Source organism: Struthio camelus, chromosome 1 (genome assembly GCF_040807025.1).
Source record: "Struthio camelus isolate bStrCam1 chromosome 1, bStrCam1.hap1, whole genome shotgun sequence".
In the NCBI taxonomy this organism is placed as follows: domain Eukaryota; kingdom Metazoa; phylum Chordata; class Aves; order Struthioniformes; family Struthionidae; genus Struthio; species Struthio camelus.
In genome coordinates this window covers 126,573,873-126,598,746 of record NC_090942.1, presented here as the reverse complement: position 1 = coordinate 126,598,746, position 24,874 = coordinate 126,573,873, and the positions used below count along the sequence as shown (strand labels likewise).

The 24,874-nt window shown below is 36.8% G+C and overlaps 1 protein-coding gene across 20 annotated transcripts in view; it reads left to right on the top strand.

Annotated features, from left to right (window-relative positions):
- KDM6A (lysine demethylase 6A) overlaps nt 1-24,874 on the top strand; it is a 160,054-nt gene that overhangs the window by 128,743 nt on the left and 6,437 nt on the right. For all 20 annotated transcript variants that reach the window (XR_011135758.1, XR_011135756.1, XR_011135757.1 and 17 more), the window contains 9 exons: nt 7,850-7,979; nt 9,613-9,718; nt 10,292-10,497; nt 12,770-12,834; nt 12,954-13,028; nt 17,231-17,379; nt 18,376-18,490; nt 20,128-20,315; nt 21,646-21,787. Coding sequence is in view for 17 of the 20 variants with exons in the window: in XM_068915960.1 (XP_068772061.1) it covers nt 7,850-7,979; nt 9,613-9,718; nt 10,292-10,497; nt 12,770-12,834; nt 12,954-13,028; nt 17,231-17,379; nt 18,376-18,490; nt 20,128-20,315; nt 21,646-21,787 (1,176 nt within the window). In the remaining 3 variants the exon portion in view is untranslated. The remainder of the gene's footprint in view (nt 1-7,849; nt 7,980-9,612; nt 9,719-10,291; nt 10,498-12,769; nt 12,835-12,953; nt 13,029-17,230; nt 17,380-18,375; nt 18,491-20,127; nt 20,316-21,645; nt 21,788-24,874) is intronic.

The following is a 24,874-nucleotide window of genomic DNA, read 5'->3' as shown; positions in this document are numbered from 1 at the left end:
GTAGGGCAAGATCCTTCTAGAGGAAAAAAGTTTCATTATATCCATCTTCCTCCGTGTGGATGTTGAGGAAATATTTAACCAAGAGCTAGTCTATTCATGTGGTGAAATGAGGTTGTTTCAGAGACTGAGGAGGGGTCAAACAGAAGATGCTGGAACAGCTATTGGTACTTGTGAAAGAAGCTTCTCTTGAAGGACTAGGCGATGGTCATTGAAAACTTGCGAGGAATTCAGAAATGCAGTAGCTGAGCTATTGACTAAAATATGCAAATCTCATTAAAATACTATTCTAGGGAATAGCAGGGTAACAAATGGGCTCATCTTGTTAAAATGCTCTTGGAGTGTTGAGATGCAAGAGAAGCGAGGGGATGATTTTGAGAGCTGTAAGTGTAATTTGGTTAGTCTTCACTAGCAATAAAACTGATTGCAGCAGTAAATTTTAAGGTGGTTATAAAACACCACATTATTATTTTTGAAAAGCAAACTGTCTAGATAGTAAACTAAATTTCTTTAAGCCTCTGAGCAAAATTACAAGGCCTGTACTATTAAATGAATTATCCTTCCTTAGATTCTTTGAGAAAACCCCCTGTTGATAAGAGGTTATGAAAGAAACCAAGTAATCTTGAGAATAAATGAAAATTTGTTGTAGATTAAAAGAGGAAAATACACCAGAAATAACTGCTCTGTGTTTGTTATTAGAAAAGCTGACTGTAAGACATGCAAAAAAGAGTGCTGCTTTGTCTAGTTATATATCAAGTCTCCTTTTAAAGGACTCTCATCAAAAGCTCTTTTCCTTATTCTTTTAGAAGTTTGAGTGTCTTTTCCCTATGAGCAATCCTTTTGAAGGGGGAATCAATGAAATGTTATCCCAAGATTTGAGATTTAAAACTTGAGCTGTTTATTTCAGCTGGTTTCACTTCAGTAGACTTTTAGCTCTTTAACTGGTTTATCTAATTAATATACTGGAGGAATAATGTTAATTCTCTATTTATCTTCTTTGAGAGGGTTCATCTTCTGTCATTTCTGAAACAGACATGAGGTCAAGTCCTTCCTGTAAGGAGTCTAGAGAAACTCCTGATTTGATTTGTTTGATTTCGGTTTTTATAGAAGTAATAAGAAATAGCTTCTTATTTTTATAGCTATTCATAGAAGTTCATTCACAGCCTTGAAAAGGCAGACAAAGCCCTGGACAAAAACTTCATTTAATTTTTTTGGAGTGGTCACTGCAAGAAGTCCTCAAAAGTGCTGAGGAAATAGACTGAATAAGTGGTCAGTATAGTATGAGCTGCAATTTAGTGTGGTCATTTTTTTGGCAATGTGTGGAAAGAGTAATTTCAAAATTCATAGATGTAGACTTGATGGGAATACATAATAAAAGGGACTCCCTTATCAATCTTCTTGTTTGTTATGTAAGGAGAAAAAGCAGAGAACAATCTACTGAGGAAGAAAGAGAAAGGAGACCGGGGGAGATTAGCTGCCTCTGAAGGGAAGTCTTAACAGGATAAAAGTATAGGAAGATGAACTGAAAATGGTCTAGGCTAATCAGTCTGGGAAAGGACTTGATATAGGACCAGCAGGTAAACAAGCATAGGAAATAAGCTTCCCAAGGAGGAGTGAAAGAGCAGTACGAAGGCTGAAGCGGGCAGACATCTCATTGCTTAATTGGCTCTGCATTGAAGTCCATGGCAGAAACAAACTTCTGTAATGCCGTCTTGGAGTGATCTCCCTGGAGGGGAGCCTGAGCAACCATGTCTGCTTGTGGGATCCTGAAGTCAAGTGAATAACTAACTGATTTGGGAGCTCTGCATCAAGAGGCAAAGCGCCTAAGTTTATTTGAGGGGAAGCACTTTGGAGAGAAAGGAGCTGTTGTTAAACAAACAAACAAGCCAAAGCCCCTTTTTCTCATTTTATTAAAAATTTTGTTGGCAAAGGGCTTTTTTGACTTGAAGGCAAATTTATTCAATAGCTGTAAAGGCACATTATTACTATTAGCAAGTCAACTTCAACATACCAAAAGGTTTAAAAAATAAAAAATAAAATTGATTCCACAATCTTAAGTCCTGCTTAGAGAAACTTATTCAGTTTTATTTCAAACAACCATGTAGCATATACAGAAGCGTGTAGATAGGAAGCAGAAATATCTTGGAGTGAAAAAAGACAAAGAAATTAAAAAAAAAATTAAATTTACAGAAGGGAAAGGCTAAGATGTGGAAAAGTTTGGTACCATCACTTATAATACTTTTATTTCATAACAGTCATTAATGTATTCTGTTTGTCCCTTTTTAATAGCCCAAGAACAAGGTGATTATCAAGTGAATTTGAAAGAAAAGATGTGAAAGTCTTTTTAAAAAAAAAAAAAAATCTCACATAATATATAATTAACCTGTGAAATTCACTGCCAACCTGTACTATTGAGGTCAAAAACAGAATGGGATTCAAAAATGATTAAAAACACATTTGCATAATGAGAAAATCCACAATTATATTGTAGGATTTTGTGTAGGTTTAGAAAAGGTCTCTGGGAGTGTTGCCAACTAGTACCTAACTGCAAAAAGCTAGGATAGAGAATTATGTTATAAACAAGTTGTATAATTATCTGGCATTGCTTGCATTGAGGCATAATGTAAGCTTAGCTTAACTTCTTTGAATCGCCCTTTAAGAGTACGTCTCTTTCTACTGGCTATAGAAAAAACCTGGGGAGATAAGCCTCAGAAAGCAGAAAGTAAGGCTTGAATAACCACCTTCTTCCTCGTGGGATGAATGTTGATAGCCATCTATGTTTTTATGTGTCTTTTTGTTATAACTCGCACTGTGAGATAAATTAATTGTATCAATTGTTAAGAAAAACTGGATGTTTCTATTTTGAATCAGGTCTGGGTCAAATATTTATTGTGCATACCAGTGCTTCAATCAATTCCTTCTGCAGGCACAATTTTAAAATGTTTTGTCTATTCTTCTTTGCAGATTGGGTAATTCTGATAGATTGAAGATAGTGTGTCACATAAATATACAGTTCCTTACGTTCCTGTTAAATGTGATTCTTATTTGGAGAAGAGAGGATCTTAATTTTGTTCTTCAGAATAACTCTAAAATCTCCTCAGCAGTAAAACCTCATTATTTCTTGCGCAGATCTCCAAGCAATAATTCACTTTGACTTACTTTACTTCACAACAAAAATGACTCTTTGAGTGCAAGCAATTGTAATCTATTCTGTTTAGGCCTATAATGTATAACTAAAATCCAAACGTATAGAAGTCTGGGAATTGTTTTGAAACTTTTTATTGCATCCTCAAAATCTCACAATTAAAAAGAAAAAGGTGGCAAATATTTTTAAAAATGCTAATGCAAAATGGATATTTGTTAGCAACAGAAATAAAAAGCTAAGAAGTTCTAGAAACCTGGTAAGAGAAGCGAAGTACAGAAGAAAACTGTAGCCCAGAATTAAAAAAACAGAAGAAAAAATAAACCTGAAAAACAGTAATGCTCAATTATTGCACAGAGCTATTAGAATAGTCAATACTGAGGAGAAGAGCTGAGTAAATATTTCTGTTCTGTGCTTGGGAAAAAAGGCAGGTACCTGGTATTCGCGTCGTGAATCGCTCGCTCTCCGTTTTCTCAGTAATCAAGGAGGACATTAAACAGTAGCTGCATTTAAGTTTGACGTTTTTAGGTCGGAGGCGTGGACAGCATACCTCCATAACTTCTGAAACGGCAGGCCAAGGAAGTGTTGTTGATTTTTCATACTGAATTTTTTGATAGTTCTTGGAAAACTCGGGAGGTTCCAGAGGACTTGAGATGGACTATATAACTTCTTTCAGAAAAATAAATGGGATGACCTATGTAAATGTGAGCCTGACATTAGGTCTGAGTGAAATAATGGAATTATTGAAGTGGATTAATTTAATACATTTAAAAAATAGTAATTAGTGACCATCAATCTTGGCTTGTGGAAAGTAAGTATTATCACGTTAACTTAGTATCTCTGATGTAGCTAAAAGTCTGTGTAATAAAACACGTTTAACTTTTGACTTGCATGATGTCTTTTGTTAGCCAAGTAGGATGATACAAAATCTGTGTGGTACCTATTAAATGGATTAAGAAAACTAACAGCTACATTGCATGTAATTGCAAATGGAGAATAATCATTAGAGAGTCTTGTTTTAATGTTGTTGCACTTGGATAAGGTTTCGGTCTTGTTTTATTTCATTTTTGCTGGTGGCATAGGGCTCTGATTGAGGAGTCTCTGAGGTTAGAAGACTTGGAGTTCATTTCCCATGGTGTAGGGACATCCCAACTGCTTACTGAGCAGCTGAGTTGTGCATGTAGTGAAGGTGGAAGACTCTAGGGAAGATATATGGTAGACAGTTAAAAGCATCATCTCAGGCCAGGCCATCAATCTCCACTTGTCAGGAATCCCTAGATAGCATTAAATTGTTTCTGTTAGTATTTGCTAAAATATTAACAGTGAGGAATGCTATATAATGAAAAGGAAGAGTGATGCAAAGCAAACTGGGCCATACAGGTAAATTATATATTTTGTTACAGCCAGATGTGAAGTTGTGATCTAAGACTGAAGGATGTAGACAGTTTTTAGAAGGTGTAGGAATGTGTCCTAGAAAGCAGTGAAATGAAAAAAAGGGAGGATTAATAGATCTGGTGGTTATTCAAGATAGATCAGTTAATTACATAAAATCCAGGCACTTTCAGTCGTCTGTTTGGTCTGCTGCTGTTGGTGTTGCTCATGAGCATGGTGATTGTAGTTTGCTCTGCAGGCAAAGCATTGCATGACTTAGTGGTGGTGGTTTCGTCTGTCAGCCAAATTGCAGTGGGCTGAGAGTTGCAGCTGAGATTCAGGACGATGTTCACAGTGAATCACACTCAGCGATTCACTGTTGCATATCGCTTCACACCTCCATCCTTACCTTTATGAGGGTGACAACTTCACCTGCTTCTGTGGGAAGGAGGCATATTCTGCAGCCTGTGCAGACTATGAAAAGTCAGTCTAAATGAATGATGAATGAAGCCTGGCCTTCTGTTCGTTCCTCTGTCACGGTGTTGGGCGTGACTGTTCAGGCCGTGCAGCTTCTTTTCAGGGCCTAAATCAAGCTTGGTTTTTCTTAAGTGTTACGACTTTTGCCTCCTTCAGCCTGTATGAAATTTTATTGCCCCCCCCCCCCCGCCAAACTCTTGCAGCAGAGATATGTGGGATTTCTCTTCCAGTAGCCACGGTCAAAAAGGATCTTTCATAGTACTGGTCGTAGCGCTATATTTCCGTTGTTGGAGAGGCCTTCAGTCCGTACCGTTTTCTATCACGTGCCAGTGTCAAATCTTTTTAGTATTTCTGTGGTGTTTTTTATAATTTCCATCACTCTGTTTTGCTCACTATTGATTACAGCCTTATTCTTAAATAGCTCACTTGAACTGATATTGATAGTAAATTATTCCAATTCATGGACAGAAAAAAAGATGATCGAGTGAAAGTGGTCGGTTAAAGATGGCTTGGAAATATATTGTACGCCTGTTTTACTGTGCTACTCCAATTACAGGCGTTTTCCTATCTCTCCTTTACTTTTGTTGGGCTCCTTTCCACTCTTGAAATTTCCACACGGGGTTGTAGTAACTTAATAAGGCACTGCAGAGTCATGTACTGTAGTATCAGCTTCAAGTGCTGTCTCTAAGATATCTCTGTTCATCTCCTCTTCTTTTTCTCTGTACTGTCCTCTTTCTTCTGCATCTCCTTTGCCTTTTCAAATATGTAATTTCTTCTAGCATGTAGGAGTTTCTTGTTTCTCTATTATCCTTCCTCCTTTTAGACTCCATGTACCCTGGCTTTACTGATTTTTTTTTCCTTCTCTGTGTTGATTACCTTGTGGCCAGAGTAGCTTAATTGACGCTAATTCTGAGCACTAACGCTTTTTCTACATGCTCAGTCTTTCTCATATTCCTTGCCTCAGAAATTGCCTGAAAACAGTTCCTCAATTCAAACAGATTTTTTTCATAGTTCTCTTCTGTTTTAATACTGTGAATTTGTTTTTCTTGATTTTATTTTCCAGTTTTGTAATGCAGAGATTATAGTTGCTTCTGATTTCTGCTATTGAAGTTATAGGTGCATCTCGAACAGATGAATCTCAGATTGATGCAGCTGTGGTTGATGTGTGTGTTTGGGTGGTGGTGATTCCTGCTGTGTTTCTATGTTTTTGTGGGGTAATGAGAAGTTTTTGCAAGAACTACATCAGACGTCAAGCATGGGTCGGTGAGTTTTTCTGTCAGTTTAGATGATGCCTAATGAAAGCTTCCCTGTTGCTCTTTCAGTTTCTTGGAAGCTGCAGTCTGGTATTAGACCCACGCGACACAGGGAATAAGCTATGTTTGGTATTTTGACAGGCGTGCTTTGGAGACAGTTGTCAAATCTGTCTTTGCCTGTGTTGCTCTGTCCTTCTGTCAGAGGCTAGCAGTGTGAGAGTTACAAATCTGGCGTAAGCTTTGAATTGGGGCGACTTAATTGTAGTTTGTCCTGATGAGCACCAGTTTCTTGGGATGCTCATCCTTGCTGCAGTCGGAAGTAGGTGAGATGTTTGCTCGTTTTCTTTAAAATGTTTATCGTAACAGTCAGTCTGTTCTCGCTGAACCAAAGACTTCAAGTGCAAAGTCCACATTACTCGTGGTTTGTGGTGGCTTGATTTGAAGTAATGATCTCACGTTTCAGCATCAACCTTTAAGAGTTTTCTCAGTGCCAGCGTTGCAGTTTCTGTGTTTCAGGGACACCTCTGTTGCTAGAAGCGTCATATAATGTATGTGCCCGCTGTGTTTTCTGCTGGAGAGCCATTGTTACCAAAATAGCTTTTCTGCAATCGGTGAATTTTATGGAGAAAGGTTATGAAATCATGGTGTAAAAACATCCTATTCTGTGGGATCCGAGAAGCGGCACAGTCAACAACTAGTGAAGCAAGTGAGGCCGGAAGGAGGATTTGAGTATTCTTTGAAGTAGTTCAGTCTTTTTTGACAGGAAAAAATTTAAGGGGTAACTTAGTTGCTAATTACCTTCCTGGTGCTAGTGACTGGAAATTGAATGTACACTAAAAATAGAAGGCATTTTTTCAGCACTAGAGGTCGTTCATTATAGAAAAGTTTGACAAGCATACCTGCCTGGAAATCTCCAGAAAATGGCTAGAAATTGCAACAAGCAAGCAAGGTCCTGATTCCAGCTAAAGTTGAAACAGTTTATTCAGTGGTTCCTGTCCTGTGTTACTTGGACAATCGGGTTATAGAAAAGTGGCTCCTCCTCGCTTTGGAAATGAATAAATCGGGGAGGGGGGGGAGAGAAGGGAAGTTGGATACAGTGCCGTTAGTGTTGTATATTAGTTTTTTGCGACTCTGGCAAGTCTTTTGGCTGAGGCGTTATCATTTTATGATTCTGTGCTCTGTGACGGCGCTGTGCACTGTATTACCAGGCTACTTTATCTCAGTGTTGCTTACAAAAAACCAAACTTCTCGTTGCGATGAATTGATCATCCTCTAAGCAGTGCCAGCCTCATAAGGTTCTTCCGTGTTTCAAGTCAAAACCTGCTTTCTGTGTTAAATTTTGACAAATGAGTCATACTTGCTTTTATTTAAATTGGCTATATTTTTAACTAATAGTGATGATTTTGAGCATTTGGGGGCAGAGTGGGAATAATTATGAATAACATCAAATTATACGTTGAGAATCCCTCACTAAAATGTATATGTGCTTTATTTCCTTCTTGAATTATGATTTATCCTTATACATCATTATTTTGCCAAAGAGATGACGTTATGATGTTGTTGTTTCGTTTGTCAAGTATTGACGCAGGCAGCTCTCCTTTCCTTTTAGGAATCTGGGTAAAAATGGCTTATCTAACAGTAGTATTCTCTTGGATAAATGTCCACCTCCACGACCACCACCTCCACCATACCCTCCCTTGCCAAAGGACAAGCTGAATCCACCTACACCTAGTATTTATGTAAGTAAATCTAATGGCAGAAGTACAGCACTAATTGTCTTCTTGTAGTTATCTGGATATCTGAATTGTTTTCTGTAATTATTTTAAAGATACACTCTTAGCAGTTGAATTCTAGTTAGTGCTCTTCCAACCTGTACGTAAGCAGAAAAAATACTAGCCTTAAAGAGAATTTTGTTACTTAGTTTGACTCCTTAAAGATACTTTAAATTTAGAATTTCAGCTGGGGGTGAGTAAATGAGACAAGAAACCGCTTCAAAATTTTGCAATTTATTTGTTGATACCTAAGATACGGACTAAAAAGAAAAATATAGGTTTTTTTAGGTATAATGCACAATATTTGAAATATATTTATACATATTTTGCGAATGATTGTTTGGATGATAAATGAGTAAATGATGAAACTGAAGTTTCCTAACACTCTTATTTCAAAATACAGTAAAGAAAAAGAATAAAATTTGAGGTAACAACAAAATGTAATAATTAAGAAAAGATAGGATTTAGTTCCATATTTTCTTTCTTATGCAACCATTTAAAAATCTATACTGAAATAAAATTCTGTAATGGCTTTGTGGAGAATTTGAGCTAACTCCCATGATAATATAGAAGAATAAATTACAGTATGTCCACGCCGCTAGTGTAAAAACCTCAGAGTAGCTTTACTTAGCCTAACTTTGGGACTAGAAGTGCTCGGCACTTTAATGCAGTACTGCACCAGCTGTCTGTCTGAGAGAAAGACTAGGTTAGAAGCAATAATGGTAGGGGTTTTTTTGTTTTGTTTTGTTTTGTTTTTAAGTGTTGAATCTGAATTAATCCACCCTTTATTTAGAGTCCATCGTAGCTTTGCTGAGTCTGTACAAAACTCGTAAATAACCATACTACACCGTACCACGTAGATGTGCCAGCCTGGGTCCTGATATTTGGGAAGCTCTGCACTGTGCTCTGTTTATTGAAAGAGATGTCTTCAGTATCTCCATAGTCTCCATCTACAGTGCCATTGATATTTTCTTTGAAATCTGCACCCAGGATGTTAAAAGATTGACAGCAATTTAAAAAAAAAAAAAGAGAGAGAGAGAGAGAGAGAGAGAGAGAGAGAGAGAGAGGAAGGGGGCAAATGGCAGACCGTAGCACAAAATGGTGGTCCTAGATGCGCAAAAGCATAGAAAAATCAAATCACCTATTCTGGTTAACATAAGGTCTACCATATGAGTACTCTTTCTAATTATGCTCTCCCTTGTACCCGTTATCTATAGAATTACATTCTTGTCAAAGGTCTGATAATATTAGTATATTATCAGGCTCTTCTAAAAATTCTCTTAGATTTAGACAATGCACAGGGCTACTGTCAGGTAAAGAAATAAACTACAGGAGAACTGAGTTATAAAAGCCAAAGCAAAATGAGAATAATTCATACCAAGAAGTAAGTTACAGTAGCAAATTAATTTTAGAAGGCACAAACCCAGCGTTTAACAGGGAAATGATTGTATAATGTAGTTGTTCGTGCACCAAAGTGCAGGGAAATTGATAAAATTCCTGACTTCCTTCTGTTGTTTCTTATTTCTTATTATTCTTTCTTATTTTATAAATAAGGAGTCTAAATTCATCAGAGATCTAATATTCCATTATAATTTTACAGTTGGAAAATAAACGAGATGCTTTCTTTCCACCTTTACATCAATTTTGTACAAATCCAAACAACCCTGTTACTGTAATACGTGGCCTTGCTGGAGCGCTTAAATTAGGTAAGTTTACTTTATATGGTTTATTTCTTTGAAAAAAATGTATGTATTTAAAAAAAAAAAATCTGAAGTTTCTCAGTTCTTTAAAGTGGATATCTTATTTCTGTAATGCTGCATTACATTCTGTATTCAGCTTTAATAAACAGTGATCTGATTGGCTCTGTACAGTAGTCTGAGCTTTCTATAGGAAAAAATATGATGGTTAATAGCAGATATATTATATAACAAAAGTGCATTCTCGAGCTCTAGTTTACCTAAAAAAAATATTTTCATGGTACTAGATTTAGCCATGTTTACAGATTTGTTTGCAGAATACAGATAAAATTTTTCATGGGAATATAGTCCATACAATAGCTGCAAAGTTTTTTCTAGGCTTCTACTGTTGTTTGCAGAAGGTCTTTATCACGTGAGTCTTAATTTTTAACCTATAACTGGGCTATGTTGTGATGGCTGAGAAAAAACTGTATATGCTTTTTAATTTAAGCTTTTAGATAACTTTAAATATTAATTTATGTCTTTCTGAAACTTTTTGTTCTATTTTAACTGTCATTTATTACTTTTATTCATATTTATTAGATCTAGGACTCTTCTCTACCAAAACATTGGTAGAAGCAAATAATGAACACATAGTAGAAGTAAGGACGCAACTACTGCAGCCAGCAGATGAAAACTGGGACCCCACTGGAACAAAGAAAATCTGGCGTTGTGAAAGCAGTAGATCTCATACAACAATTGCTAAATATGCACAGTACCAGGCCTCCTCGTTCCAGGAATCTTTAAGGGTAAAAACATTGTTATTTTATAAGATATAATTAACAAACTGTACAGCAGTTCTGGAACCAAGTTATTTTGGTGATGACTTCAACAAAAATCCAGATGTTGTTAAGGAAAAGGAGTTCCCATTAACATGGAGGGCACAGATAAATTAAAAAATTCCTTCTGAATAGAGGGTGAAATAGTATACAAGGTGTTCCTCCCAAATGCATAGCTGTCTTCATGTAAAACTCCTGGTTATTACATACTTTAAACGCTTGTTAGCTTAAACTTGCATATAATGATATATAAATTCACATCAAAATATTTAGAACTTTAGACCCCTTTTTACAAGGTATTACTTCTAATTTCCCATATGCTTTGAGATCAGGTTCCTTTGTTCTTTATACTGTGCTCAAATAATTTGAATGTTGCTTATTAAAAGCTTACACTCATACTTGTCTTTCGGCACAACAGCTTAAAATGTTAAAAATACCATTTTTTTAATAAGTGTGACTGATGCTTTCCATATTTGTTATTGCTGGATTCCAAACATAAGATTTTCTGTTTAGTTAAGAAGATGTTAGACGTATGTGACAGAGTGGAATGTTTAAAATGTTATTTTCTTGGTATGAATTATTACTGTTTACACTAAAGTAGTGAGCACATCCTTGGAATGAGGTATGGGCGCTCCTCTAAGGCTTATGTCACCCTAGTGTTGTGAAAAGATAAGGCAAAGGTGGATCAAGGAGAAAAAGTTTCTAATTGACAACTGGTCAGCAGTAAAAGGGGAAACAGCACTGGTTTCGACAAGAAAAAAAAAAAGATAAGTTGTAAAACAAAACTTTGTACCTTTAGCGGAATGGATTAGAAACAAAAAGATGAATATATAGTTGAAGAAAAGAGAAGGGATGATGGTTACAGATTCTGAGTGAGACTCATACAGGGTGAGGAGAAGGAACAATAGCATTGGGAACGGGGGAGTACTGAAATCATCAAGAGTGTGTGAATTGGCCTAGTTTGGGGCATAAATGATATTTTTCTTTCTCTGCATTGGTAATAAGGTAAGAGGGATATTTACGGAAGGTTTCTGGTGCTGGTTGAAGAACCATATTCTTGTGCATCATTCCAGAGAGGGTAGAAAACTTTTCATTTATAGTGTTACAGCACGTTACACATTTAATAAAGCGTTACATACCAGCATGCCAGCAGGAAAGCCTCAGCTTTGTCTTTGCACCATAGTGCAGGGTTTTCTTATCTTTTCTCAGTTACAAATAAATTGGTGGTTAAAAAAAAAAAATAATAATAATAGTAATAATTTTCATAATGACAGTTTTCACCTTCCTCTTGGCAATCAAAATAGCATTCTTAAATGTACATACTTCCTTTTGCCTAACACTCCTTTGACCTGTCATTAGGTCTGATCCCTACTTGTGTGACTTCACCATGTTCATGTGAAAGCCTTGTTTCTTCTTGCTACGCATACAAACCTTTTGGCCTCCCTTCGGTCATCTTTGTATTTTCCTCTGATAACTATTATATCATTTTTCTAACATGTCTTGCAATATTTCTTAAGTCCTGCACCACTAGGTTCTTTTTTCGCTTGTCCCCTGTGTTCATAGGGTGAACAAGACTTTCTCTGGTTCAAGGACATCTTGAGAATTAACAGCAATCCCATTCAAAGTAGGCAGTTCTTTCCTCCTCCTTGTCTTATTCTTTTTCTTTTTATATCGATTTACTTGACCAAAAAGAGGAGGTTTTTAGAATAGGGTTTTGAGTCCACTCTACTAAAAACATCAAATTACATCATTTGATATTGGTTAGACTTCTTCCACTAATCATGAAAAAATTGATTTTGTAAATATTAGTCATCTTAGTTTCACATCAGGGGACCTGCTCGACTTTGAAGGAGGGTAAATGTTCTGGTCTAACAAAGTTAACAATGTTCCCTAAGATTGGTTTCCTGTTCATCTGCATGGTAAAGCAAAGCAACCCATTCGTTTTCAGCTGAAACATAGAATAGCAGAAACTTCTATAGTGCAGAAGTTTCCTCTTGTTCTGGGCTGGACTTCATTGAATTTGTAGCCATGAGTTTTTTGCAGTGGCTTTTGACTAGTAATTGAATTTCTATTTTCTTAATAGTAATATTCACATAAAATACTAGATACAGAGAGTTTAAAGATTGTACCCAGCATCTTGAAAGCAACATTCTGATGTGAGTGAACCTGTTATCACTGTATACCTATATAGTGACATCTATGTATAACATAATGGTAACATTTTCACATTTCCACTTTATAGGAGGAAAATGAGAAAAAGAGTCACCACAAGGACCACTCAGATAATGAATCCACATCTTCAGATAAGTAAGTGTGATATAAATATGATCATTCTACAGCTTTTCATGTCTTTTTTTTTTTTTTTTTTTTTTTTTTTACCGAATTCCCATTTTCACATTCACCTATTGTGTTTGTTATTTTTACAGCTCTGGGAGGAGGAGAAGAGGACCTTTTAAAACAATCAAGTTTGGGACCAACATTGACCTGTCAGATGACAAAAAGTAAGTCTCGTTGCTGTTTCCTTTTCTCATAGTGGTATTTTACAGCTGAAGCCATCGGGTTACCTAGAGAAGAAGCTTTTTCCCCTCTTTTTCTTGCCTCTGTTTTCCACTTACTTTTTAATGAAAAAATATATATATGCGCTGTGCCCAAATCATTTTTGAAATAAGATTTTATGTGACTTGGGTATCTCATCAGTCTAGTTTGTTTTGTCGCTGGCTGCGTGACTGCAGTTTAAGAGAATTTTTTTCTGGTAATAATAGTGGCAATGCCTACCTGATACAGTTATGTAGAAAACCTGTGTATCTTTGAGAAATTGAAATTAGTATCTCTTAAGAAGGCTGAAGACTGTCGCTGTCGGTGGTAAGCATTCTGAAACTGGTAAGAACAAGTTGCAAAATTTGTTACTAATTAAAAAAAAAGTATTCATGATGTAATTTTTTTTTTAAATGTGTGTGTTGTGTTTTTCTTAGCAACACCATGAAAGTAAGTCAGGATTTTGTCATAAAGCCTCAAAACGGCTTCTTAATATGTTTTTATGGGTTGTGAGTCCTGATCAGGATAATAGAACTCCTAGAGACAAGGAAGTCCTTTAATGTATCATTACTATTCTCTGGTGATTCCAAAGTACGTGTTGGTGTTTGCTTAAATGCCTTGAGTACAAGGCTGATACCTCATCTTTGTTCTCTCTTACCCCAATCAAATGTTACTGTTGATGTCTCTCAACAAAAGACTCCTCTATCTTTGTGCATGTAGCTGTTAACCTGTTACTGAAATTGTTTGATGTCTTCTATTACAAAATTCTGACTTTGGTGACTTTATTCATTTGAGAAACTTTAATATGGGGAAATTTTTCCATAATAGATGTTTGCCCCAGCTTAAGGGAAAATGCATTGTTTTGTACACACTAACTTTTTTAGTCATCGTTAGAAAGAAAAACTAATGCACTAATTTAGGTGGTCTAGCTCTTGAAATTTTGTGATAATGTATGCTGTTTGCCTGTGGCCTAAAATAACTAAGGAATAAGCCTTTACAAACACTTTTCAGATTCTGCAGAGACCTGGTAAAGTTAACAGCTAAAAGCAGGGCGTGTTTAATGCTTGCTGAACACTTTACAGTTCTCCTGACTCATGCTCTTCATGGGAGTGTAGGTACCATCTCACCGAGCAGTAGCACGTGCTCCCTGTCCTCATGACTTACATGAATGAATTGTTAACAGAGTGACTGAACACTTTCCAGTCTAGGGTGATGGATCTTCAGAAAACAGATTTTCTTTTTAGGTGTTGTTTTGTAGCTGCTTTAAGCTACTGTGAAGCCACTGAATGAGGAAATTGAGGGCTGAGTGAATGCTTTCTCCTATTCTGTCAAGAATCCCTTTGACATCTGCATAGTGTAGAAGAAACTGCCTAGGATAAATGCAGAGAAGATAAGAGTTAGAACACAAAGGATTAGATTGGGCTGTGTCTAGTGAGACTAGACTGGAGTGGAAAAAAGCCTGTTTAGGATTTGGACAGAGAAAATGGGCTAATTGTAGTTAGCGGGAAAAGTGGAAGTCTGAGGTCTATAAGTCGATGGAGAAACAAGCAGGTGGGGCTGGGGAACTGTATGGGCAGCAAGGCTAACTGGATGAGGAATTTGGAACTAGGACAGAGCAACAGAGGTAGATGTGGCGCTGGGATGCATCTGTCTTGCAGAAAAGATCCCACAAGAGCGGAGAGCTGTCTTGGTTGAAACTACATACAGTGCCTCAGGCAGAGAAAAATTAGAAGAACCTACATTAAGTGTATTTTGCACGACTTGTCTTTCATTTTATTCTTATCACAAAGTGACCTTGGACTACCTTTTTAAAGGAGGAGGAAGCTTTTATGTACAGTTCTGAGTTTTGTCTGGACCCATGTGGAGCTTGCTATGCATGGTCTTGTAGCTTTCGTTTTAAATGATGAGAGCTACTCAGTACTAGCTGCTGCTTACTGGTGAACTGATTTTCTTAATTTTTACCCATTTATGAGAGTTTTTCAATACTGCTTAGGCTGGTATAGAAAGTTGCCGTTAATGGCTAGAAGTACGTGGCTCTTGATGCTGTGCTGAAAGCAGAAGGATCCTACAAAGTAAAGGAGAGGGTATGGAACAGCCATAAATGTAAAGCGGCCTAGGAGACCAAGAACTGTACAGCATGTCTCATTTCATAGGCAAGTGAGCTCAAGGCTTGATTCACTTCCCGTTACACATGAATTTAGGCCAGAATTGAGGCAAATTCTGAAAAAGAAGTAACACTGCATCTATCAGATACTGTCTGATTATTGCAAATCAAGCTGTTTTGATTTTTAAGCAATTTTAAAGTAATTTAATTTTCTAATTTTTATATTTATTTCTGACTTTCACCAATTTAGACTTATGAGTCTAAGTTACTGTTACAGTATGATATTCTTTCTGGAAAATGAATGCATGCTTCTCAGTAGTCAGTGAATCCACTGATAACCCCAATTCTAGTTGCAAACCCCGTTTTGACAACTAAATTGTTGCCCCTTAGGTTTACAGTATTGCTGTGAATCTCCTTCACCCTAAAATCTCTTTTCCAGCTTCCTTCCAGGATCTTCACTTTTTCCAGAAATGAAATTAGACATCCAGCCACAACTGTTCTTTCTGATCCTTCTTCTAATACATTCCCTTTGTTTCAGTTTGATATCTTAAATTGTTTTCTTACCACATTAACTGCTTTTCACAAAACGGTACATTAAATCTTTTCCCAGAAACTGTAAGGACTTTCCCAGAAATATATATAGTTTTTCCTCTATTTGTTCCTACTCTCGTTCTTTCTGTTTCCATTTTCTCTAAGTGCTTGCTGCTCTATCCACAAACAGGATTCAGAATATATACCAGATACCAGACTGATAAATAGTGGTGGTTAAGGCATAATTTCTCTCTCTGAACTGTAAAAGTATAGGGATACAAAATAGAGTATTCTTTACACTGCAGACTATTTCCATAAGGTCCAGAAGTAGATAAGGGCAGTTCAGAAAAATGTTAAAAAGTATTAGAAATAATTTTGAAAGCACTTTTTGGGCACTGATAATTTTTTATTTGGTTCAGACCGTAGTTAGCATTCATTTCCGTAACAGTTCCAGTACGTTTATGCTGTCAGTCCCTCTAGCTGCAGTACAAAAATCCTGATCTACGCTGATCATCAGAGCAGAACTGGGAGTGTGGCTTGCTTAAATGCTGCGAACTTTAGTGACACGTTCACTGAAATGAATCAAGTGCAATATTTGTACTTAAATATGATTAGAGACATTTATAGAGTGTTGATGTTCTTTTTTTTTCCTAAAGAAATTTCCATCTGTTGATTCAAAACCATTGCTAATAAATTAACACTCAGAGCAAGTCGTTGGAGGAACTATTTTAGCTTTACCTGAAGCATTAACTAGTTTGAGGCTCCTAGGGCACTGGATCTTGGTACGCCAAACTGTTTACTTTGGATCCTAGATAAATGCTAGGCTTTCTGACCTGCAGTCTTTGCTTTTGCTACAAAGCTATCTTTCCCCTCAACTAGCCTCTCACGTTATATGGGGTTATGTTTAGGAATATTTTAAAATCGAAAGAGTAACACAGGTATTTGAGTGACATTACAGAGCTCCAGAGTTGAAAGTTTGGGGAATTTTGTGTTGGGAGTATGTGTATTCAGTTCCGTAGCACCCGTGTGTGTGTGTGTATTTAACTTCGTTCTTACTCACCATAATTTTGTGCACAGGTACCTATGTATGTCTAGACAGTCTTTTTGGCAAATGTCATATCATTGCGTTGTTTGACTCTTGCAAGCACAGTTAACGTTGCTTCTGACTGGCTTAGAGCGTGAGGAAGGCAGACTTGTGTATTTACTTGCAAAAGATGTACCCTGAGGTATATTACTATAAGCGTAATTTTCCTGGCAAAGTAACGCAAGAATGGATAACCTTGAGATTCAGTTAGGTCCCCATGTTTTTTACTTCACAGCTAAATGAAATGAACGTTTGAATTTCTGTAACTGTCAAGTAAGAATATTGTATTCTCTGAACTTCCCTCTTATGTGATGCTAGTTTTTAGAGCAGTAGTTTGTCTGCTCCTTTATCTCATATGCTAACAATTTTTTGTATGTTGTTTACATTGCCCCAACCTCTTCTAGGACTTTTTGGGATTCACAGTTTATCAATTTGCTATTTTGCTGCAGGTGGAAGTTGCAACTCCATGAACTGACAAAACTTCCTGCTTTTGTACGTGTGGTATCAGCAGGAAATCTTCTAAGCCATGTTGGTCATACCATCCTGGGAATGAACACAGTGCAGTTGTACATGAAGGTTCCAGGAAGCAGGACACCAGGTGAGTATCTCTTTCTGGGGGGGAAAAAAAAAATCAAAATCTCCGGTTGTGGTTTCAGTTTAACCGCACTGTAGATTTTGCATCTTTCATAGCATGCAAAAACATGATGGATATTCAGTATTTTCTAATTTCCTGTTTAACTGAATTCTGCATGTGCGAAGTACTAGATTGTCCCATCATGGAAATTTCTGAATTTCTGCAGTGCTGTGTATTTACTATGCTAACTTTTTCCAGGTAATGCTTCATTTTCTAAGGGGAAGAAGATGACAGGTTTATATACTTGGACCATATTTGTATTTTGCATGCCTTGAAAGTTTTTACAGGTTTCCAAGTAGGTCTCGTGTATTCATGGAAATAAGTATGCTTTTACCTTCCAGATTCTTTATTGTCTGAGGATAGAATTTAACCCTCCCTAATGAACAGTGCTGTGTTAGGGCACTGGGCTAGGACTTGGGGGATCTGGGCTAGATTCCAGGTCCTGTTTGTAGTGAAGTATGACTTTGGACAATTCCATCGGGGATTATGGTTCAGTTTTCCAGCTGTCAAAAGAAGATTAAGTTCTGGCATTTTTACATTGATTTTTGAAAGCTCTTTGGGACAGATTTTCTTACCACTTGTCTATTCAGTGACTGAAGTCATGGAGTTTTGCTCTTGACGGGGACTGTCAAGAAAAAACCGAAATGTAAGCTTGAGTCTCTCGAAACATTCCTTTCTACAAGAAGGGAGCTGCTGAATTATTAGTCATATTTGTAAGATCGGTATTTTCAGCTTTTTATTTTCCACAAATTAACGAAAGCAGAATTCTCTTGTCGCAAGTAGCTTAATTGCACTGTGAAATATCTAAACAGTGTGTGTAGGTGACATATATAAATGTGTGCATACTTAAACTGCAGTGTAATTTTTTTTCAATAATTGTAACTTACTTTGCAGTTTCATAGAATTAATTTGTTAGAATCTGCCTGACAAAAAGTGTATTTCTTTTTCTGTAAATTTCAGGTCATCAAGAAAATAACAACTTTTGCTCAGTAAATATAAATATTGGTCCAGGTGACTGTGAATGGTTTGTTGTTCCTGAAAGCTATTGGGGTGTCATGAATGACTTCTGTGAAAAGTAAGCAGGGCGTGCTACTGTTTTCTATTTTTATCAACTGTTCTGTGCCTTCTTCAGACCTTAGGGGGAAAGAACTCACTGAGGGGGCTGTAGGAGGACATTATTTTGTGGTTCTCCATGTAATCAGAAAGGTCCTAGTGATCCAGGATTTATACAGAATTACGGCGTTTGTGCAGTATACAGAATCTTGAATTGCCTTAGATGCTTTGTGATAGCTTTGCTCTCAGAAATTAACAGTAGATAAATTATTTGTTTTTTGAGAGAGAACACAGGAATGAAGGTAATATGAGAGGCAAGGGTTTGGTAGCAAGTGCTCATCTATGTTCAGGATTCAAATTTGTACTTAATATGTCAAGGGGAATCAAAAGTTACTACAAGCATAGACTGTCTGCTACTAACATGCGTTATATGGCACCAGTCCAGTCTTTCTGCTAGGAACATTTCCACTTTAGAAAATACATTGTAGTCCTTGCTGTTTATCTAGGTACTTGATCACGCATGTGAAAGCTGACCGTTTACTTTTACGAAATGGTGATCCTTGCATAGTGATTTTAAGGCTGTTGAAATAAAGACTGATGAAGCAAAGTCTGGGGGAGGAAGGATTGAGGGGGTTGTTTTGGGAGGAGGGGTAACAGTGGTGGACTCAAGTATTTCCCCGGTGATCTGTGTTGTTAATTTTTATTACAATTAATGTACATGTTGTACACAAGCAAGTACAGCCATTGGTATTTTGGCATGTTTGTATACTGCATCCAGTGAGAGACTTTAGTTTGCGCTCAGACCTCATGAAGTATCTATCATAGCACACCTAGCACCTGTCTTAGAAAGGTGAGGTGCAGTGACTGTTAGGAAATAGCCACTGGGCCAGCTCCAGGATCAAAAGTCCCTGATGAGTTGCAGTGGGAACAAACTGAAACACAGGAAGTTCCACTTGAACACGACAAAACATTTTACTGTGAGGATGGTTAAATGCTGGAACAGGTTGCCCAGAGAAACTATGACGTCTCCATCCTTGGAGATACTCAAAACCCAACTGGACAAGGTGCTGGGCATCCTGTTCTAGCTGACCCTACTTGAGCAAAGGGTTGGACCAGATGATCTCCGGAGGCGCCTTCCAACCCCAACTATTTTCGAATCGGTTGCTTGTTGTGTGGATAAGCTTCATGCGCTGTACTCTAGAAGCAAGGTTGCATATTTAGCACTGTTCAAAACAGAAAGCACTTTTAAGAGCTGTATGGTATGGTATATCTATGTAAAATAAATTTATATGATTAAAAAAAGCAGCGTTCTGCACCAGTGCCACGCTAGATTTCATCAAAAATTTCACTACCTCCGTATTAATAATACTGGGAAATTTAAAGGAAAATAGAACCTACCTGAAAGCCATAAACTCACTTCACACAGGCAGCCAGATGGTTAAGCGTTTTAATACGTTGGAGGATGTAATATATGGGATTATGATCAGGAATTTTAGAGATGAGACTTTCCTTTTGACCAGTCCTCCAGGGTCACTGATTAGATGCAGAAAAGGTTTTTGTGATAGTGATCAGTTGTATGCAGGTAATTTCACTGAAGTATTGACCGCTAAATATATCCACTGATAAATGCTGAAGACTTTGTTTTTGCTATTATTTCAGGAACAACATGAATTTCCTAATGGGGTCTTGGTGGCCAAACCTGGAAGATTTGTATGAAGCCAATGTCCCGGTTTATAGGTTTATTCAAAGACCAGGGGATTTGGTGTGGATTAATGCTGGCACTGTTCATTGGGTTCAGGCCATTGGCTGGTGCAACAACATCGCTTGGAATGTCGGCCCTCTTACAGGTTTGTTCAATAGTGTATATGTTGAAATAAGTAATTATTTACTGTTATTCTATGTATGGCATAGAACCTGCTATTGCTTATTAATTTGCCATGTTTTACTAGATCAAAAATGAGTATACGGTGTTTTAAAACATTCTGCATGTGTTGAAGCCCTAAGTAAAAGGGAAGGAGAAAGGAAAGCAACAGGAATGTAGTCTTTGCATGATTCCATTGAAAGGATTTTTAAAATAAAAAATTTTGTAACAAACAGTAGCAGAATAAAATATGGTAGATGAATTGATACACGTTGTCTTGTAGGCCATTTCCATAAGTTTCTCTGCCAAAACTTGTTTTACCCAGCAGACTGGGCTATAGATTGCATATGTGTTGAGGACTTGACCAATCTAATTTTTCAGGACAGCAGATACCTAGTAACTGTTTAATAAAAGCATCAGAAAATACAAGCGATTGTAAAATTACTTTGTTCGTAAATGAATATTAGCGAATATTAGCTGAAGTATTGTCTTTCCAGTTGCTGCTAATAATAAGGTGGGGTTAGGCCTTTCAAACCTACGGCTCTAGAAGTCTTTAGTTTTTAACCATGATTTAGGCAGATTTTTAGATGATGCAAGAATGGAAGAAAGTTTAGCAGCTAAAAAAGGGAGGTTTTGTCAAGCATTTGAACAGAATGTACTCCCCCCCCCCCCAAAAAAAAAAAACTGTTTTCTTAAATCGCTTAAGGCATATTCTTATTTCATTATGGTGCAATAAAGAGTATATCTTGAGATTTAAATGAGTAACTGATAGAGAGCTCACACATTCAGACACAAAGTTTTGAAAAACGTTTAAAAAGCCGGGGGAGCAGTAAGACTGCTTAATGAAAAAGTGTGACTCATTGCAGCAAATCTCTCAAGGTGCAGTCTTCCTTTTTGAGGTGAATTAAATACCATAGCACTGTAAAATTATGATAAAGAATGAATAGAGGGAGGTGCAGACCTTGCAAATGTAGATTTTTTTTAATTTGAAATTTTTGAAAATTCATAATTTAAATAACCCTTTTCTTTAAGTATAGTTCTCTGTTCACTGCAGAAATCAAGCACTTGTCTGGCTTCTTATTTTACAGGTATTTGTGACTGCCGTGGTATTGTGTATTCTTGCAGCATCTCAAATACAATAAATACATTTTAAAAGAAATTTTACATAACTTAAATGTAGTTACAGTGACTGGGTCATATGGAATGCAGTTAAATCTAGCACTAAAAAGTGTAGATTTTGAGTATAATCAATATAGTTTGGAAACAGTCGGTTTGTTAGCTTGACTGATTACTTCTGTAATTTTGTTTTTGTATAGCCTGTCAGTACAAATTGGCAGTGGAACGGTACGAGTGGAATAAACTGCAGAGCGTGAAGTCCATAGTACCCATGGTTCATCTTTCATGGAACATGGCTCGAAATATCAAGGTCTCAGATCCAAAGCTTTTTGAAATGATCAAGTAAGTTTTATTTGAGCATTTACTGTAGCCATTTCCTTTTCAGCTGCTCATTCTCAGTTTGCCTCTGTAAATCAAACATAAAAAAAATACTTAATTTGAAAATAGCTCTTTGTGATGAGACTCTTCCATTCTTGGCAAAACAGAGGTGAACTTTCAAGTCAAAATGATCTGATATTCTTGTTTTTCAAAGAATCCATTTATAGATAACATTAATTTGGTTACCTTGTGTTTGATGTTGTTGTGACGTAGCTTTAGAATTATCTAATTCACGTAGACTCCAATACCGTAACTTACAGAAACGGTTGACTGTAGATGAAAGAACCTGTTCAGTAAGACATACTCACCATAAAAAGTATCAACATAAGGTCATCAAACCAAATGTTAAATTTGGAATGAGAATGTATAGTCATTCTACAGCAAGATTAAACTTAATTTTACACTTCCAGAACCTCTGTTTAAGGCTTACACACCGTTGTTTGGAGAATCCAATGTAAATATTGTAAGTAGAGACAAGCAGAAATTGGAAAGCCTCCTTCCCCTTGCTTTTCCTCTAAGCAGTGGATTAATTGATGTGTGATATGATAATCAAATTTAGTGACGTTTCTCATAAACATAAATGCAGGAATATTCCCGACTGGGAGCATCTTTAGTATGACTGTTACAGTGAAGCTTCATACAAGTATAAATCATACTGCAGCACCACTACACCTAAGTTGAGAAATAAATGGCTATTAAAGCATATATCAAAGGGACAGCATAATGGTAATCTTTGGGATTGGTCCAAATCAAAGAGGAGGATTGAATTCCAAAGCAAATGACTCCTCATGAAAATACCCTAGTAGCAGCTCTCTCCATTTTTCTTAAACAAAAGAGCTTCAAGTTTGATTGCGTCTTAATCTTCTCAACAGGCTATGTCCACAGCCATTGAGTCCTTTTCTAAGAATTTGTCTTGAAATTGATGTTTAAAAAGTTGGAGGGTTCACTTGGAAGAAGGGGCAAAGAAAAATAATTTCGTCTTTTCCCCTCATGGGATTTGTGGATAACATCTCAGAGTATCCTCTTTCAGATATTTTTTGCAGTAGGAATTTAAGTTTAATTTTTGGTTTTGAACACCTGTTGTAGAACGGGAAGGTTAGTGAAATGATGGCTTTGTAAGGTCTAAGAGTGCTGAAAATTGAAGAAGGGATTGTTTGTAGTCACTGTAAAGCTTAGATTTTGGAATTGCACTTATATGTGAATATCTTTTTAAAAACTCTAGTAACTAACATTCAAGGCAAAGAAAATCTTTGTTAAAGGCTTGACAGTCCTGTACTTTCAATAAAGCTGTTAGTGCTCATAGTTGGGACGCCAGCTGTCATAAAATGGAAGGGAGAAACTGAGTAGTCCACTGTTAGAGAGAAGAGTAGTAAGGAGTGGGTGGCCATAAGCTCGGGGGGGGGGGGGGTGTTGTTTTGTTTTGTTTGTATTTTGTTTTGTTTTTAAACTTCTTTTACAGGTTTTCTTTATACATCTCCCCATTAGAAGGCATCTAATGTAGAGTTTGAAACAGCTTTAGAATGTTTTTGGCAAAATACAACTTTAATAATTGGGCACCTGTATTTTGCATTTGCACAAGCTTTTTTGCTATGGTTTAGGCTTAAAAGGGTAAAAACTTGGCTGAGTGTAACACCTTCTCCAAGAGAAACTTCAAAAATGTTCTGAACAAGCGCAGAGGACAAAATGGTTGTTTCGTGTTGTCTGGCTGGCTGACAGCAGCTGAGCTTTTAGTGAGATACCTAAATTATAGATGTACATTATAAATGAGCAAAGTCACGGAGGAGCAGATGTAACCTTTGCTCTCTTAGCAGTTCCTTTTTCCAGTCTACTAAAACCACTTCTAGTTTACCTACCTTAAGCCCTCCATCCCACTTAGTTGTTAGCCAAATCGATTTCTGTGTCCCATGGTTTGACTGTGAAGGAGAGGAAGATCCCTTGATGAGCTCTGGTTTACTACATGTTGTAGCACTAATCCAAGACAGTTAGCAACCAAGTTATTTTACTCTTCGTTGCTGTCACTTCTGTAGTTAATTTATAGCTGCAACTAGAAATGGATGTCATCAGAATACACACTCTCTGCTTAGTATCCGACTTGCATACTGGCCTGGTATGCATATTGAAAATGCAGAAACCTTCATGAATCTCCTTAAGGCAGGAGACCATTTATATAATTTTCCTCTGGAACTGCTTCTCTGGAGGAATACGCAACCAACTGGCAGGCAGCTATTGTCCATTCCTCCTAGATTTTATTATGTATAAAATGTAGACATTTGTGTATGTGTTGGCATGTGTGTGTATTTTTTACATACATATATACGTACATACATACATATATATATACAGAGAGAGAGACACTTGAGAAAGTATTTTCTGATGCAGCTGATTGAATTGCAGCTTGGATAGCTGAATTTCATTTGTCATCAGGGAAAAAAAAAAGTATCAGTGACACAGCTGTCATCTTTATGCCAAAATGCAGGTCTGTGTCTAAAATGACTTGTCAAAGGTATCTGAAGTGTTTATATGGTTTGGCTTCTGTCTCTGAGGATTTTTAGAAAAGCATAAAAGAAAAACTCGTGGAAAACGAGAAAGTAATTTGTAATTCCGATTGAAAGATAAATATAAATATGTCACGCTGGCTTATGGGGTAGTAAGCACTACAGAGGAAATAAACTAACATGTAAGTTATAACAAGACTACATGTGAACATTGAGAAGTAGATTAATGTTGAAACAGAATAGCAACAGCAAAAAAGTAATAAAAGTAAACTTTTTTTGGAGGAAAAAGTGGTTGGAAAGGATTTGAAGCATCTTTATATTTTTTTAATGTGCAGCCCAGTAGTACTTTCTTGCTAGATAAAAGATAAAGAGCAGAAACTGAAACTTTCTCGTGAGATGTTTTTTAAAGATTGGATTTGAACACTGGAATCGTGAACGGGACTACAGACAGCCAAAATGGATTAAAACTTGGCTGAGGAAGCGCAGTTCTCAGGAAGAGAATAATAAAGAGTAAAATCATCATATCTTAAATATTTGAATTTGACTCTATCTCTAA